Source organism: Numenius arquata, chromosome 11 (assembly GCF_964106895.1).
Source record: "Numenius arquata chromosome 11, bNumArq3.hap1.1, whole genome shotgun sequence".
Lineage (NCBI taxonomy): Eukaryota > Metazoa > Chordata > Aves > Charadriiformes > Scolopacidae > Numenius > Numenius arquata.
In genome coordinates this window covers 17,425,251-17,443,690 of record NC_133586.1, presented here as the reverse complement: position 1 = coordinate 17,443,690, position 18,440 = coordinate 17,425,251, and the positions used below count along the sequence as shown (strand labels likewise).

The following is an 18,440-nucleotide window of genomic DNA, read 5'->3' as shown; positions in this document are numbered from 1 at the left end:
AGTCTTGCGTTAGGCGGCCTGAAGAAGCAGCATTTCACGTTCCTTAAAGGAAAAGGAATGATTTTGTTCCAAAAAATCACAACAAACAGTCAAACTGAAAGCTCCTGTTAACTTCTGGCCACTACAATACTTAACATTAGACTAGGAAATTAAAACGTATGAAAAGGTGAGGCTTTAGATCTCACAACTGTTAGCTGACGGATGGCGTGTTGCCTCATCACACATATGGATCTTGGCAGTGCCCCAGAATGGCACACACCCTATAATCTCCTGTTTCCTAAACATATCTCCATTTTCTCAGTCCCTTTCTCTTCTGGAACTCCCTCAGTTCTTTTCCTTCAGGAAGCATTTTTAAATGAGTGTGAGAGCAGTTTCAGAAACACATGCTTAATCAAAACGTAAGGGAAATTATTTATCTCAAATCTTGTTTCCTGTGCAATCAAAACCAGCCTTCTCACACGTCATAACACTTGGGATGGAGCAGAACAAGTTTTTCCTAATTGTTATGAAGAATAATATGTAACTCAGAGTTTTGGACAAATGATCCTGACCCTTTGTAATGTTCTCACCTGCCCTCCCCCCCGCCCCCCCCAACAAAAAAATTGGTAATATCTCAAGAGTCTGGGAATGCATGAGAAGACAGTATTATCTATATGGTCTTTGGAGTGGGATTGGAAGGGCTGAAGAAAACTTTTTTTCAGAAGTAAACTTATCTAAAGGTGTTCTAAAAAGTAGCAATGTATTGTAATATTTCTCTTAAGGCTAAGGAAACCTCTAGTTAGAATTCAGACACGTTCTTGTAAAAATAAGGACTCTGATATGTAAAAAGTTACTTCAGCTTCTGAAATCCTTGTGCTGTTTTTCCTCTCATGTAGGTTACTTGTACTCAAGCTAAGTTAGCTATTACATATAGCTGGTGTTGGAATTTTTGTAGAAGGGGAAAAAAAGCAGTTCTCAATAGGCAATTCATAGCTTAAGGGGGAGGAGAACGTGCATGATGGTTAGGTCTGACAGTCTTGTTACGTGAAAGCTTATTTTCCCGAGAAAATTTCCTGCCTGGAGAGGTGAACAGATCCTGTTCATGGGACTTGATCAGGTTCTGGCTGCCTGACTTTCTGCTGCAGGTGTCTACTCAGAACAGGAATGGCAGCGGCAAAGGGAATGGTGTCCTTCAGTGCGTTCATAGGGCAGGTAGCCTGGCTTAGGGAGGCAGGTGAAGTGCAGGGCGGTGCTAACTTAGCACATCTTAAAGGTGACTGTTCAAAACTATCTTTTCCAAGAGCATTAGCACTATTTTGAAGGTCTTGTCCTTGGTAAAATTCCTGTTGAAGAGGAGGGCTTGCCCTGAAAGTAGCGTTTGTTTTTCTCAGACAGGGGTTGAACAGGGGACACCGACACAGGGAAGTGGCCTTTGTACTATGAAATAATTACAGCCATTGTGTTGACTGCTTTTAATAAAGGAACTTTCCAACAAGCAGCCTATTCTCTTGTTACTTGACTGAGCCGAAATATCTTCAGCTTTACACAATTGTAAATTGGCAAAAATACCAAACATTTTTCAGTTTGATATGAGAACATTTCCTGTAAAACATGTTTGTCTTCCAATTTAAGAACTTTCTACTTATGATGATAATCTGCCGAGATCTGTGGAATGTGCTTGTCTTTTGAAACTTTCAGACAATAAAACTACTATATGGATTTAGTGCAGAAAAAACTGAAAATTAGTATGTCTTTAATACTTTTTTAGTGTGTATATGAGTGGAATTTGTTTAAAATGCCAAAATGAAGACAGTAGCAGGATAAATATTATAATTTTTTTCTTTAAGAACAGAAATAGAGGTCCTGAACCTGTATTTTAACCCACAGGTGGCTGTTTCACCCATGGAGTATCTGGTGTTGTGAGTTATGTCTCTTCTGCGGAACACCTGGGAGCATTTTTCAGCTGCTGGGTTTAAAAGCCAGCTATGATCTTATTTTTGGGAACCAGATGTGAATGCTCACCATCACCCACACACAATTTTACCCCTCTTAACACAGCACACACATACTTTCTTTCTCAAATGTGGCAAGTAAATGACAGAGATTTCAGCTGCTGCTTTTAAAAATAGGTTTTACTGTATTTCTATTGTGTTACTTGGCAGCACAATGGAATTTTTTAATGTCTTGCAGCTCATCCTCGAGCCTTGAGAGCAGATTAGCGTTGGCTTTTCATCCTTCACTCCATAAATGAAGATGAGGAGTAGCTCTGCTAGTATCAGTTACTGTAGTGGAAAGTTACATAGAAAAATGGAAGTCAAAATGTGTATGTACACAGATTTCCATTTTGTTTCATTGCAAATGACAGGCAAAAGTAGTCTGTCAGAAGCAGTCAAGTATTATGGAATAGCCGTCTGCTTCAGCTTTGATTGGTACACTTAAATCACAAGATTTAATAAAATGTGCATGGCTTCCAGTTACTTCATGGTAGTTATTTAAAGTTGTACCAAATCCTGGAAATCAGCTTATAAATGTTCACTTGAAAAGTCATGCTAGACTGTTTCCAGTGATGCTTTTATTCCTTCAGCTGGGTGTCATGCAAACGTGCAAATCTTTCATTTTTGTCTATGACAATAAGAAAACGTTCCTTCAGTAACAGAAAACAATTTTGTGGGTGCACAAAATTTTTTTTAAGAATAGTGTCCAAAACTGCTAAATAGTGCATAAATTGTGTCAACATATTGCTAAACGTAAAACCTCATGGAAAGCTGGCGAGAAGGAAGAAAATGGAAAGGAAAAATTTTAGGTGATAATAACGTGAAGTTATACTATGTCCCTAATTAAAGATTTCAACACATGAAATTTCTGTATCTGAACACGTAGAAGAGAGTTTTGTGTTTTATAACCTCCTTTCCATTAAATACTTTCTTTAGAGATAAGGTAGGTACATTTTAGGAAAATGGAGAAGCAAGTACAGAGGGAAGAAGGCAAAGCTAAAGACTCCAAATCAAGTTCTAACGTTTGGAGAATAGTGCCAATCTCTACTTTAAAGGGTTTTTTTCTTCCTGAATTTGATTCTGCTGGATAGTAGGGGTTTTGTCAAACCTTTTGTACTCAGTAGTGAATATCCATGTTTAAAGGGACATCTTTCTCTCAATTTAAATCTCTGCTGAGTTTCCCTTTCCAGGGCAGGGCTTGTGACTCAGCCTGATTAAACCTGATTAACGCATCAGATTGTCAGAGGCAGTGTTGGAACTTGCCATAAACCTGCAGGCGTCAAGAACTTACGTGTGGGTTTCTCTGAGAATGAAATCCAGTCACCTGGGACAGAACCAACGGGGGCCGGGCCAAAATTAAATCAGGCTGACGTTTTGCTACGCTCAAAGTTTGACTGATGTTTCAGTTCTCGGGATCAGCTGAGACTGGGAAGGGGGTGATTACTGGCATGTTTAATTAACTGTAGATCCTCCACACTTAGCAAAAGGCCCTACCCTAAAAAACTCTCTGTTGAAATTGATGGAGAATTTTTGGCCTGCCGTTCAGCTGACAAACAAACTACAAGGGACTAACATGAAGAAAACATCTCCCACTGTGAAGTACTCGTAACAAGTAACTTGGGGGGAAAAGCTGTTCTTTATTACCATACGAGTTGCTTTTTATTTATATTCATCAATGCCCTTCATAATTTTGGAATACAGCTTAACGAGATGCAGGATTGACATAGGTCCTGGAAGTCTTCAAAGAGCAACCACTTGTTTTCCCTTCTGAGACCAGAAATTTTTGAAGGTTGAATTTTGGGTAGCACAGACTGGTAAGCCTGATGCCTATAGGGGGTGAACTGGTGGAAAAGATAATAAAAATTTAATCAGATGCAAAGTTTTGGTTAAATGTGCTGCTTTAGGGAAGATTCAACAGGGCTTTTGTAAAGGGAAGTCGCACTTCAAAAACCACTTGGCCCAACTGACAACTTTGTAGAAGAAATATCTATCAAATGCTGTTGAATACTGATACCAGATTTTAGTTCAGGAAGTGCCTGAACTGCGGACTGTTGAAAAATATCATGATAAAATTTCATTATATGCTTGCTCTGTTTTTCCCCTCTTCCCTAAGCATGAATTGCTGGCTGCTGTCAGGAACAGTGTGCTAGGTTGGACCTTTTGAACTGACTCAGTATGGCCATTCTTATGTTCTTATACTATGTTGATAAGTACTCTTTATTAAAAACAACAACAAACAACAAAACCAAAAAACACAAAACAAATCAAAAGACCAATTACAAATGATATTTTGCTGTACTGTGGTCACCACCTGTGTCTTGTACTCTTCTTTTTCCGTTTTCCTTACTTGTATAGGCAGGTGGGCAGGCACAACTCAGTAGCTCCAAGCCCTTGCTTGTCCCTGTTGATGCACAGGATCATGTTTAGGGGCGCCTGTTGCCATCTGACGTTTCTTGCAAAACTTTTGTCTGCCCTTAATCAGTTCATCACTCTTGAGAGATGGTCATGAACTCACCTACTATGATTACAGTAATGGTCTTTCAGCAAATAATGTTTAACTGTATAATTCACTTCTCTCAAAATATGGAAATAAAACGTCAGAAGACTGATTTTTAACTTTCTCTCTGCATATTTCACGCTGTCATAATTAACGGCAATACATTTTCTGTCTGTAAGTTAACAGTAATTAATGTTTCTTTCCTAGGTGTGCCTTGCAATAGCTCATTATTCTCAGCCAACGGATCTTCAGCTTCTCTTTGCATTTGAATATGTTGGGGAAATGTATCATAATCCAGGTAAGAATGAGAGTAGTTTGATTTTTTTTTTTTTTTTTTTTTTTCTGTTCCACACTATGTAATTTTAGTATGACTTCTGTCTAGAAGCACTGGCAAAAAGCATTTGAGGCTTTCTCCAGGGATAATACAATTGGCTCGTCCTGCACCCAACCTCTTACTTTCGGTTATAAGTCACTCATTGTGATAGACATTAACGATCAAAATCAAAAGAAATGTCTTTCCTGCCTGAAACAAACAAACCTACATATGTCAGCACTTATGTCAGCATGAATACTCGTATTTCTCAATTCACGCTTCGATCCTCCTACTGTATGTCTATACTGGTACTGTAGGTACCGAGCTAATCTCCCATCAGGCAGGCTTGTTCACCTGCCCTTCTTTTGGGAATAAGTTTCTCTTCTGGTGGTATTGCAGGAGGATTTGTGCAGCTTGGGACTCCAAACCTTCTTTCCTAGAGGCTTACTAGGCAGTTCTTACCACTCAAAACCTCCACCACCCCTGCTGAGTTGGAGCACACCCTCTCTGCTCAAGGCCAATCTCCAACTGAACCTTGTCAGTTAGGTAAGCCTGAAAAAGATGCCTTTGGAACTTGATTTCTAGTGTAACGCTGTGCGGTCACTGCTTAGTGTTCCCCAGCCAATACACAGCTGAAAGCCATCAGTTCTAGCGTAACAAGCCTCCAGACAGAGACAGTGCCATTGATGTAGTTCTGTGGTACTGAAATATTTACTCAGCAGCTGGCATTAAAAACCACTGATCTGCCTGTTACAAAATTTGAATGTCGTGGAATCATGAGCTCAGGCCTTCAAATTTCCACAAAAATGCATGTTTTTCATGCGGGTGCCTACATGACTGCCCTGTGCATGCACAAGAATAAGCGTGCATGTGGTTATGTTGTGCACATAATTGAATATATGATTTCTTACCTGATAAAACTTGGGTGATTATTAAGGTCCATGTTCTTTAGCTTTACAAAGTGCTAGGGAGGAAGCCAATTTGCAGATAAAATGTTAAAGTGGAGTGTGAACAAAATGTCAGTCTGTCACAAAGTTGCCTTTACTCTGTCCGTAAAATACCATTTGCTGTATGGAAACATGCCTAGTGGAAGAATTACATCAGGTGGGTAAAAGATGTTGTTCCTCTGGAGCAGCAGCAGACCAGAGTGGCAAAAGGCAGTTGTTCTGCTGTGCTGCAGTTGCTGGGGTAAAGAGTTTGAAATGCTGCTGGGTTGGTTGGGGTTTGTTGCTGTTGTGAACCCTGGTGTCTGTAGTGTAGATCTCTGGATTTGCCCTTACAATTCCAGCGCTGTGATTTATGACTCTGTCCCTGCTAAGTCCCCGCAGGGTAGAAGTTGAAATACTGTCTTCGTGCCTCTTGAGGAGCATAAAGAGCCTGCGTTGCTCTGGTGCATATGGACATCTTTTTTTCCCAGGCTGTATTTGATAATTATATATCCTGCCATTGAACAATACAATTATAACGTTTTTTTGGGTAATTATATTTCTCTGTATACTATCTTTGAACAGCTACTTCATTCTGATTTTAGTCCAGTTTTCTCCTGAAAGTAGCCTGAGTACTAGTGCGAGAGTGAGGTGGATAGATACTGAAGCTGTGCAGTCACGGAGGTGACAGCAGAGCCATAACGCTGTGTTCTGCTTTCTTTGGGAAGCACTTACAGCTTTACAGGCTCCTGCTAAAGCGAGGAGCTTTCGTGGGGGAGGCGGTAGGGTTGAGTCTCAGTTTATTTCACTTTCATCTAAAAAGTTACTTCCAAGTGTCAAGAAACAAAAAGTCTCCTTTGGCACAGATGCCTGCCCCCTTGGCACCTAAAGAATGACCAGCAAAGGGGATTCTTCCCTGTTACTGACAGACTATGTCATCTTTTGGTCCCTAGCCACAAAATCGTAGGCTATCTCCTCCTGTGGATATAAATAAATATATGTATAAGTATATATATTTTTTAACCTGGCCTTCAATTTATTTTATTTGCTGTTAATACAGCAGTACTTTCTAAGGAAAAGCTGTTGAAATGATATTATTTTTAATTTGCTTTCCCTAATTAAAGGGTAGCCTATAAAGGGTTCATGTTCATAAAACATCACTAACTTTCTCATCCTGAAGAGAGAAATCCTGTGACTGAAGATAACATTCGTTCCTGAGTGTTGGTATGTCTTGCTTTCTACCAGGCAGCACAACATACCAACTTTATGCTGCTTTTTTGTTTAAATCACAGGAAAAAATACATTTACATCTTTGTGTATCACCAAGCTGTCATTAAATCACTGACCTGTTGTAATACAAAAATAGGTAACATTAGTCCTGCTGCTGCTGGCTCATTCTCGTAATTAGGAAGGTGAAGAGTTTGATTTTTTCTCTTTTGTTTTTTTAAATGCGCATTGATGAATTTTCTTTTCCTAGCAAAGAAGGTGAATGGAATAGACCCAGGAGGAGGTGGTGGTGGCATCGGCAGTGCCAGTGGCCAGCAGACACCTTTGTTTGAAACTTACTCTGATTGGGATAGAGAAATCAAAAGGACAGGTGCTTCAGAGTGGAGAGTTTGTTCAGTCAATGAAGGTTATATGATATCCACTTGGTAAGTCTCCCTTATAACGCAAGTAGAAGAAAACAAGGCAATTATTCTGTCTTTTCCTGTCTCCTATACCAAATCCTCCCTCCTGCCTAAGTGTGCGCTTCACCTCTTACACGCCTGCTTTCCAGAGAGACCCTCAGATGAAAGACCCTGCAAGTGTTGTCATTAAAGGAAATGTCATATTTTTGGCATCTGTCGCTTTCACGCTTTTGTACTTCCCTCTGAAACATGCAGTTTCTAAACAGCAAGATCTGAGCTGCACCAGTGGTACGTAAGAGGGTGCAGATGTAGAGCGCAGCCTGCGGGATCAGGGGCTGGTGTGTTATAGTTTAAAAGTGTGGGTAAGACAGCGCTGCAACAAGAGAAAAGCTGCTAAAATAGGTAGGGAAAAGTAACCATTTGTATCATTCTCTCCGCAAGCCTTCCAGAATATTTTGTGGTCCCATCTTCCTTAGCAGATCAAGACCTTAAGCTGTACTCCTACTCTTTCATTGGGAGACGGATGCCAGTAAGTGTGGTCTTTATTCTGTTACTGTTCTTGATCACTGTACAGTATTAATCTTAAAGCTATGTAAGATATGCCAGTTAACATAGTGTCATGCGTAGCATTAAGAAAAAAAATTCTATGGAATAACATTAACCTGCATTATTTTGTTGTTTCTTTTGTGGTTTTTTTTTCCCCATATTAGTTATGGTCCTGGAATCATCCTAATGGGAGTGCCCTTGTAAGAATGGCCAACATTAAAGATGTATTGCAACAAAGAAGAATTGATCAAAGGTAAACAATTAGTTACGTTATTCTTTAATCAGACGCATACGGTAACAGAAGTGGTGGCTGCAGCAGAGAGCAGCAGTTGGTAACTGAGAGGGTACTTGCTCCATAGCATCGTGCAATAGGTTTTGAGGAACTGCTCTCTGAATAGAGTTGGGGCACAATTTCTGTGCAAGGTCCACTTCAGTTTCAAATACTGAATAATTTTTCAAATTTTAAGGGATTCAATTTTTTAGGCGGCCAGTCATTCATGTGGCAGAATTTATTGTTAAAAGGATGACTTTTATCTGAAGAATAGATCTTTTCTGTTGATGTTACTGTAATACAACTTATGTTGGTGGAGATTTTCTTACCTCCTTAATTTATTTGTGGCATTGGGAAATGCAGTTCTATAGATCTAGTGGCCCAATGCACATGGTGTATCTGTGAAATATTTGTCATTCGTTGTCCTTGATGAAAGATGAAGGCATTTAGAGCCTCGGATAAATAGCTTACTACCCTGGGATTTTTTGTTCTTTGATTTAATTTGTAGGGTGATTTTTTGTAGTGGTACAAATGCTTGCATGGTGTGTTTGAGGCTGGAGCTCTGAGTTTTATTTAAAACCCTGACAGATTTTCTGGCTTTATAAACTTTATATGTGATCTGTTTATTTAGCATACATAACTCTTAGTAAAAGTTGTGGAAAATTAAAGAGAGCTATTTAACTGTAAGTCAGCCTCAGATTTTAATTTCCCAGATGTGTTGTTTTAATCACCCAGTGTTTCCATTTTTTTATTTTGTAACTAGTAATGCCAAAAATATTTGAGTTAATACTTTTGTGGCAGGAGCAGTACATCTCCTGAATATAAAATAGAAAATAAAGTGCACGTTTTCTGTAGTTTTAGTTGTTTGCAGTTACAGACCGTGGCACGTAACCTAGACGATTCCATGATTCTACGTTTCTTGAAAGAGTGTTTCTCTCCTCTGCAATAATAAAATGGGTGATTCTTTTTCATACTTAGGATTTGTAACGCAATAACTCGAAGCCACCCCTTGAGAAGTGACGTTTACAAATCTGATCTGGACAAGTGTCTCCCCAACATCCAGGAAATCCAGGCTGCACATATCAAACTCAAACAGCTGTGTGTTAACGGTACGCTGGACTGGCCTTCCTTCATGGTGGTTGTTTTCCTGAAATACAACAAATACTAATAGATGTGGCCAACAGGAAGAGTTATTTGACGTTGTTCTGCAATGTAATTCCTTTCCTTGTTGCAGAGCCTTTTGAAGAAACTGAAGAGAAGTGGCTGTCCTCACTGGAAAATACTCGCTGGTTGGAGTATATTAGGTTTGTACTGTTGATAAAATTATAGTTAATGAGATGTGAAAAACTTTCACCAGCGTAAATAAGCAGTGAATCAGTTGTAGGACTCTCTGTTTTAATATCCGAGTCAGGTAAATATAGATAGCCCAAATTTTTGTTTCTTCTAGAGTGTGAACCTGTTACGTTAACGGTTGTGTCACTTTCTTTTCCTGTCTAGATCGTTTCTTAAGCATTCTGCTGAGCTGGTGTACATGATGGAGTGTAAGCATGTTTCTGTAGTTCTGCAAGGTAACACAACCTGTCATTCTTAGCATTAGTATGATCACGTAGATAAACACATTTAGATAAAATCAACTGTAATCTTTATACAAAAACCCCATCGCTTCTAAATATTCTAGGCATTTAAGGAACTAGAAAGGAAAATAATTTTGTTATGTATCTGAACTGTAGTACAGTCCGTAGCATCAAAGGAATATTTCACTTTGAGTCTTTGTGGTTTTTATTCTGATAATGGTATGATAGAATCAAAACTTTAGGATGAAGTTTTGTACTGTGTTACCTGGGCTAATACTCCTTGCACAAGCAGTATTGGATCCTGTATACAAAATATTTTACTAACAGTGGCTGCTGTTGTGTAAGTGCAAACAGATATTCCAGGAAAAAAAAGACACTGAAAAATTTGCTCATATTGAGATCAGAGATGTTGTAATTTCTCTAATTTTAGAAGTTCAGCTGGTATATCGCACTCATATAATGGCCTTCCAAATATTGCTTCAGGGTGAAAAATATGTTGAAAATTTCCAGCAACATGAACACCCTTCTCATCGTATCTTGGTTTAAATACCAGGCATTTGGGTGGGTATTTGTTCTTGGTGAATGCACTGCTGTGCTGTAGCTGCAGCAACAGCTCTGTAGGATGAGTCTCAGTTTAAAAAAAAAAGAGGTGTTTTCTAGTTTTGTTTGAAACTATGAGAACAATTACAGCAGCAAGAAGCATGGTTTAAAAGAATTTCAAAGAAAAACAATAGACCTAGTTGCCACTTTTTGCTCTTTGAGATCTAATTCTGTATATGTGCATATATACCTTATATATTTCATACATTCTGTGTGTTATCGACAGAGGAAGAGGGACGGGACCTGAGCTGTCTTGCTGCTTCTCTCATTCAAGTCATGCTGGATCCCTACTCCCGAACAATCGTTGGATTTCAAAGCTTAATACAGAAGGAATGGGTCATGGCAGGATATCAGTTTTTAGATAGGTGTAACCACTTGAAGAGATCTGACAAAGAGGTAAAAATGAATTGTATTTGTATGCGATAACAGCATCTGGTTAATAGCAGCCTGAGCAGTTATTCACACTGAAATCTAAAAGTAAAAATATTTTTTTATACTTTCAAATCTCATGAAACCGGTGTCAGTGAAGCTTGGGATATATTTTCTTTATCCTTTGTAGCCACGTGAGAATGAGTGAAACACCAGGGGAATCAAATGTTTCTGGGTTTTTATGTTGCCTCAGTGTTACACAGGAGAAGGTCCCACCGTTACAAATGTTGGCACAGCCCACATTTTAAATTGAAGTCAAAGGGGGTACGGAGGGGGTTGTTTGTTTTGTTGGTTTCCATCCCTATGTTTTGGAATGCAAAGTCACATCGATACGCAGTACTTTTCAAAGTATTGAGCTGATGGAGAAGCGCTGCAGCTTTATGAACTGATTGACAGCTGCCAAACAGACTAACAGAGGGCAGCGCAGTGCTTGATTTTCAGTATTTCCAGCTAATCGTATTTGGGCTCCTCATCGCAAAGGAGAGACTTGTAATTGCAGTTGGAAAAACAGAGGCCCCCCAGGTCAGCAGCCTGTTTCAGGGACAACGGCCGAGAGTCACAGAAAAGCAATATCCCCAGAGAGCAGAGCCCACAGATAAACTGAGGACACTGAGCGCTGAGCAGAGAAGATGCATGAAGGGATAAAGCAACTTGAAATTCCCCCCTTGAAATACCAAGGGGGAAATAATGAGAAAGCAGATATTTTGACTCTAGGAAAGGCAATTCAGAAGAGTGAAACTGGGAAGAGGAAAATATTTCTAAAGCTTTATTTTAGTGATAGTTTGTACTTTTGCCATTCATGGGCCACTGTGGAAAGGGCTAGAAAGTGTAGTGAGAAGTTAAGGTGGCTGAATCATAAGCTCTCCAGTCATTTCAAATATGGAGGAGGTATATACGTTGTGAAGATAAGGCCAAGTAGCAAGGAAGGCTCATACAAGCACTGATTTGGAAATTATGAGGGACATACAAGAGGGCAGAAAGCTTTTTTGCAGCTACCTGAGTGTGGAGAGAGCCCAGGAGAGAACTGACTGGCTTCTTGCAGAGAAGGGAAAGCTGTGGAAAGGTAATGCAGACAAAGCCAGTTGCCACAGTTGCTTCTGAAAGTGGCTAAACAGGAATGCGGGGCGTTACAGTTGCATGAAATCATAAAAAACCACAATACTCCAAACTTACTCCACGTTTACCCTGTTGAGGAACGTACCAGAGGTGTGGCTACGTACTCTAAGGGGGCACTAACTGCAAAGAAATTGGTATGACCTGGGAAAAGCTTCTGTTAAGTCTAACAATTCTCTGTTTCTCTTCCCAGTCTCCTTTGTTCTTGATGTTTCTGGACTGTGTCTGGCAGCTGCTGGAGCAATACCCAGCAGCCTTCGAGTTTTCTGAAACGTACTTGACCGTATTGTACGACAGCGCACGCATCTCACTCTTCGGCACTTTCCTTTTCAATTGTCCTCACCAGCGAGTCAAGGAGAGCACTGTGAGTATGAGGGGTTACACCTGCTTTTCAAACAAGAGACTTCAGCATGGCCCTCTGGAAGTCACAGCCTCCCAAATAAATGGTATTCCTTTGTATTTTTCAAAATGTCACACTCCATTTAGGGCAAAATATTCAGCTCCCCAGACAAACAGGATCAGAACGTCCTTTTAGGTGATCTGTGCATAGACAGTAACTAACTATTCAAGAAGAAAGTCTACTGAATTTCTTTTTTATTTTTTTTCTTGAAAAGCATAGTTATTGTACATTATTATGTGTACTCCTCTAGGAAACAGATTTGTGTCTGGAACTGATGAAGTAGAATGACAGGCAACAACGAGAATTTCACACTTCAGGCAAACTTCGAAATCTCTTGACATAATTGTTTAAATAGTTGGAAAAGCCTGCATGAGCTTCAAATAGTAGTGCACAATGAAATTATTTAGGAAACTGAACACTTAAATTTGATTTTGAAAACTGGAGCTTATCAGAATTGTGTGTAGAAAACACTTGATGGCTGATAAAAGTAAAACTGACTGATTTGTTAGATAGTTTCCCTTTAAAGTTGTCAGTAGCTACCTTACAAAGAAGTAGAGCATTGACCATTAGTGTATTCTCAAAATAACAGTCTGGGGGTTGATGAGTAAACAATTTAATATTATTGAAAAGTAATTTTTGCTAAGTAAGCATTAGTCCTGAGTCCCCTGAGAGGGCTGGAGCCCCTCTGCTGTGGGGACAGGCTGAGAGAGTCGGGGCTGTTCTGCCTGGGGAAGAGAAGGCTCCAGGAAGACCTTATGGCCCCATCCAGTACATAAAAGGGCTACGGCAGGGATGGGGAGGGACTCTTGATCAGGGAGTGGTGTGATAGGATGAGGGGGAACAATTTTAAATTGGAAGAGGGGATATTTAGATTAGATCTCAGGAAGAAATTCTTTGCTGTGAGGGTGGTGAGGCACTGGCCCAGGTTGCCCAGAGAAGCTGTGGATGCCTCATCCCCGGAGGTGTTCAAGACCAGGCTGGATGGGGCTTTGAGCAACCTGGTCTGGTGGGAGGTGTCCCTGCCCAGGGCAGGGGGTTGAAACTCTATGATCTTTAAGGTCCCTTCCAACCCAACCCATTCTGTGATTCTATGGAATGAAAGCCAGGGTACAGCTGTTCTCTCCAGCCGCAGCCTGTCTTGCTGCTCTGTTGCTTTGATCTGCAGCCACCTCTAAATTATATCCCTGATTTTCTTTTCCCAATCGTTACGCACTGCCTTATAATTAAGATTTGTGAATAAGCTTATTTTGATTTTTAATATGCCTGGATGTTAACTTCTTGCAGGAATTTGCCATAAGCAAAAATATTCAGCTGGGTGACGAGAAAGGCCTCAGATTTCCTTGTGTTTGGGACTGGTCTGTTCAGTTCACAAGCCGGGATCGCCTGCTCTTTCACAACCCTTTCTACGTTGGAAAGAGTGCGCCGTGTGTACAAAATGGAGCCGTGAAAACTTTTAAACGCTCAAAGGTAACTATAGAGATGTCTGTCTGTGAATGGTTTGTTTCTGTGCTAATGCTTAAGGATTTAGTTATAGAGTGTTTTACACCCTCAGTTTAGCAGTGGGATTACCTACAGCATTACCTCTCTCGGCTTCCCAGCCTAGAGAAATAATTTTCTCTTGAAGTAAAGATGCAAACTGTTGAGCTTTTTGTTCCAGAACATCTTCTGATGCGGCTGAGCTCACTGCCAACATCTGCATTATTTCACCTGTGGAAAAGTGGTAACACGACACTTTTTTCTCCCAGGGTTGTCAGTTTTTTCAGTGAATACTGATTAATTCAATCATTCATTGTTTTAGAAAGTCTAGAAAACATATGTATTTCTTTTTAAAGGCCGCAGGTGGCCACATTGTTTGCCCTGTGAGCTCTGCAGTAGAGACTCACGAGCTCAGAACTGTTCAAAGGTCACACCATTTCTCTGGCTGATGCATCCCAGCAGCTCAGGGAAATGTGCTGTTCAAATGTGCCTAAAACTGGAAAATTACCAGTATTTCTTTTCTGCAGAAAAACTACAGCTCCACGTTGCGAGGTGTCCCCCCAGCATTAAAAAATGGAATCATCAGTGAGCAAGAGTTTCTTCCAAGAAGAAACTCTCTGATACTAAAACTGAAACCGGACTTCTTACAGCAAACGGAGAGTCAGAGTAACAGTATGGAACAGTACTTCAGGGACTGGTTTGCAAAGCCTGTTGATTTGCACGGCGTAATTCTACCCCGTATCTCTGGAACACAAATAAAACTGTGGAAACTGTGCTACTTCCGCTGGGTTCCTGAGGCCCAGATTAACCACGGTGGCTTCATCACTGCTTTCCATAAAGTCTCTTTGCTGGCAGATGAAGTAGACATGTTAAACCGGAATCTGCGGCAGTGCAAAAGCAACTCCTCTTTGCAAGGCAACTGCTCGGAACTGGATCAAAGCAGGATGTACTTCAGAGCAAATAGTTTAAATGACACCTCTGGGCCCCCAGACTTTCTCTCCTCCTCGTTCCCGTTTTCTCCTGTAGGGAACCTGTGCAGGCGGAGCATTCTGGGAACACCTTTAAGCAAATTTTTAAGTGGTGCCAAAATCTGGCTGTCCACTGAGACGCTTGCAAATGAAGACTAAGAAGATGTGACGGTTTAAAGGTTTGGGGAGAATGCAGCATATCATTTTGTCTTTTCTAAGTTAACACTGCTCAACGCGGCATTGGAAGCTGTAATAATTTTTATATACAAACAGTATGTAAGTTTTGCACAAATATTTAAAAGCAAAGCGAGTCATGCTTCAAATCGCACAATTTTGTCTTCAGTAGTTTTCATCTGCGAGGGTTTCTGGTCCCCGACTCCTTCTGCATCTTTGTGGTTTGGCTCATTATCTGTGATGGAGCATTTCATTAGCTAATTGAAGGGCTTGGTGTGGTCATTAATCAAATGAGGGTTCTGCTTGAAATATCTTTTCCCAGACAGTGACTGAAGTGACTCTTGTGTCAGAACAGTTTGGCAAATCGAAGTAGTTCGGTGCAGTGGACACAGACCGACAGCTGAATCTGGGAACAAACTTTTATCAGATTGCCTCTTCAGGAAGAATACATATATGCATACATACATACCTACATACATACTAACGATCTGCGACTTGATCACCCTACATATGTGTTAATGCAGTGTGTATCTGGGAGGAGGGGGGCTGTTCCCTTTTCTTTCTCTCCCCAGAATGTATTCATTAACAATTAGTCAGATTTGTGCTCTTTGTCATGAGCTTGACTTCAGACCATGGGAACCGACTTCAGGACAATGCACTGTTAACCTTAAAACATTTACTGTAGATACGGTGTCATAGTAGCTTTAGAAGTGCCTTTACTTGGGAGGAGGCAGTCGCAAGATCCCTCTAATGCAGCTGACTCCCCCCCCCATCTTTTTACAGTTGATTGTTACGGTAAGTTGTTCTTCCGTCGCCCGCCTCCCCCTCTCCATTCCCGGACATAACGGGCAGCCAGCTCCAGAGACAGCAGGTTTTTCCCGGTGCAGGAAGAAGAGGGCTTAGAGGTGCCGCCTTTTTACATACCTGTCTGGCCATATGGACAGTGCAATGGACAAGCACCGCCTGGAGGAAATTAAATCCAACAGCCTCCCGCTGCTTAATGCAGCAGCCTCCTCTGCTCTAAAACCTTGTAAATGCTGCCTCTCCCCTGGATGCTGTGCCAGGAAAAAGCCTCAGGTTTCATCGGGAGAAAAGCAAGAGAGCAAAGTATCCTGGGAGGGTGGAGGAGTTGTAATGTGTCCTCCCAGGCTAAGGCTTCTGTTGACTGCCTTCTCCTACCAGGCGGCTGTATTGTGTATTAGCCCATTTCTGTGTAAAACACCAATGCTGCTGAACCAACTAGAAGCTATTCTCAGTTACCAGGAGAAAAAAGAAAGCTGTATGATGATAATACCCAGTATACTGGAGGGATTTGGAGCTCATTTGTTTGTAAATCCAAACTGGGCTTCAGCACAGCCTGAATCACAGTGTGGGGTTTGGATGTCTGAGGTTGTCCAGGTATTTGTTTTAGAGAACACGCATCTGGAGTGGCCTTTAGGGTGCCGGCTCTGTGCTAGAGCGCTCCATTGCATTCGGGGCGGTTTCGTTGGGAAGGTGAGCTAATGGGAGGGGGGCGGGGGGGAATGTCCTATTCTAATTAACCAAACTTCCAAACCCCTGGTTTTATGCAAAGCCCCGCGCCCGCGGGTAGGACCCAAAGCCAGATTGGGTCTGGCCAACTGTTTGTGAGGAAAAAACGTGTATTCACCTCAATTGCCTAATTATGCTGCAAGAGGGTCTGAGCATGTTAAATGGTCCACAAACGAGTTGTGTTTATTTACTGGCTTGCTGGAGCAGTCATCTACCCTGTTCAGTTCATTACTCAAATGTTTGTATTAGTTTGCTTTTGTGGGTTTTTTTTTTTTTTTAATTAGCTTACTGCTTTCCCTGGCCTGATACTTGACATAAAAGACCTCAACCTGTGTGCTTTGTGTCTTTTGGTACCAATTTTTTTTTCTTTTTAAAACTACACTTAAAACTATGGTGGTTTTTTCCTTATTTTTTTTTTTTCTTCCTTAAAAGTGTAACTTTTTTGGTTTAAAGGTACCAAAAAAATGTGTAAATAAATTACTCCACGCAGGCAGCTGGTGGAATAAAAAAAAAAAATAAAATTAATGTTTAGGCTAGTACCCTTTGGGGGAAAAAATGGGTACTATATTTAAACAGGATTGTCTTTTATAAGGAGATTTCAGACATTTTTACATTTCAGCTCTAAGATGTGTACAGATGCTGCAGATGGTCTTTGTATTTTATATATATAGCATGGGAGGGGGTTAAAAATAATATGCCTTTATAATAAACAAAACCTGTCTAAATATCTCTTTGCCAAACAGACTTTAAAATAACTTCTACACAGATGAAAAAGGGGAGCTGGGCAGCGAGGCTGAGCTGGTGCAAAGCACAGGGAGGAGGTGGGAAGGACCCCGGCCCCACCTCGCCCTGGAAATGCCGAGAAGGTTCTGCTTCCCCTGTGCAGAGGGGCCTCTCCTGCCCAGGAGCTGGCACGACCGCCGTGTCTCTGGGCGAGTGCACACCTGCCTGTGGATGGTGTTTCTTCCTCTTAAACACCTTAATTTTTTTTAATTTACTTTTTTAAGACAGGTACTAAATGTTAATTTTAAAATATCCTCCACTCTGCACAGTTGCCTTATTACTAGTCAGTAGGGACTGCTCTGAACATCTTTAATAACTTTCAGAAGCAATTTTGGGGTGCGAGTACGTATCTTTAACTTCTCTGTATAGAATACTGACATACAAGTGTGTGTATATGTGTGTGTGTATATATATATGTACACATTTTCAAATTTTAATTTCTGTTCACCATTTAAAACAAGATACTGTTAATGCCATTTTCGTGTTGTAGAAAAACTACCAAGAATCTTCTCTTTTTTTGTCTGTTTCTAGAAAACGTGCACTATTTTGGCTGTTCTATCATGACTTTGTACTACACTGTAAACTGCGTGGGGGGGAAAGAGAGAATGCTGGCTGATAGGGTTGAAGTGTCCCTCCGGCGTCATTACTGCGAGGTAGGGGGTGTTGTAGACTTGGCGATCATGGTAGTGCAACTCTATTCACCATTTACTGCCATGTATCAAAGAAATTTCATTCCAGAAATGCATTGAAAAGTGTGTGTTTGTGTGTCCGTGTGTACCCAGGCCTGCACGCGTGTTTAACGTGCACCTGCCCGCAATACCACTTTGATATTAACTGCCTTGTATTTTTAAAGAAAATGTAGCAAGTGGGGCAAAGGTTTTGGCTTACTCTCAGACGGAAAGACATTAAAACCAAAAAAAAATTCTAACATATATTTAAGCAAAGGACGAAATCTTAAATTTGCCTCTAACGTAAGAGACAGAAATCTGTACCTCAAATTGCTGTAGGCAGTAGGTTTCTAATGCTGTTGCTGTGATGGTTTAGCGTTCACTATTTCAACTGAAACTAAAACCTTTGTGCCTGATAATGATTTATTGAGTAAAGTAGCAGTGCCAGGAAGATTATAAAATCCTGATGCTGAGTTGTGAATGTGAAGTAAATTAGACTAAATAAAAGTTCATACCTTTCCACAGCGAACTTCAGGTGGTTTTCTTTCACTTCCTCTAACCAAAAAAATAC

The 18,440-nt window shown here is 40.7% G+C and overlaps 1 protein-coding gene across 1 annotated transcript in view; it reads left to right on the top strand.

Annotated features, from left to right (window-relative positions):
• MTMR10 (myotubularin related protein 10) overlaps window positions 1–18,395 on the top strand; it is a 38,884-nt gene extending 20,489 nt beyond the window's left edge. Inside the window, exons 6-16 of the mRNA XM_074155996.1 lie at window positions 4,678–4,768; window positions 7,187–7,361; window positions 7,779–7,866; window positions 8,048–8,136; window positions 9,133–9,263; window positions 9,389–9,458; window positions 9,652–9,722; window positions 10,555–10,724; window positions 12,064–12,234; window positions 13,555–13,737; window positions 14,274–18,395. Coding sequence (XP_074012097.1) covers window positions 4,678–4,768; window positions 7,187–7,361; window positions 7,779–7,866; window positions 8,048–8,136; window positions 9,133–9,263; window positions 9,389–9,458; window positions 9,652–9,722; window positions 10,555–10,724; window positions 12,064–12,234; window positions 13,555–13,737; window positions 14,274–14,873 — 1,839 coding nt within the window. The 3' untranslated portion in view covers window positions 14,874–18,395. The remainder of the gene's footprint in view (window positions 1–4,677; window positions 4,769–7,186; window positions 7,362–7,778; window positions 7,867–8,047; window positions 8,137–9,132; window positions 9,264–9,388; window positions 9,459–9,651; window positions 9,723–10,554; window positions 10,725–12,063; window positions 12,235–13,554; window positions 13,738–14,273) is intronic.
• The last annotated feature ends 45 nt before the right edge of the window (window positions 18,396–18,440 follow it).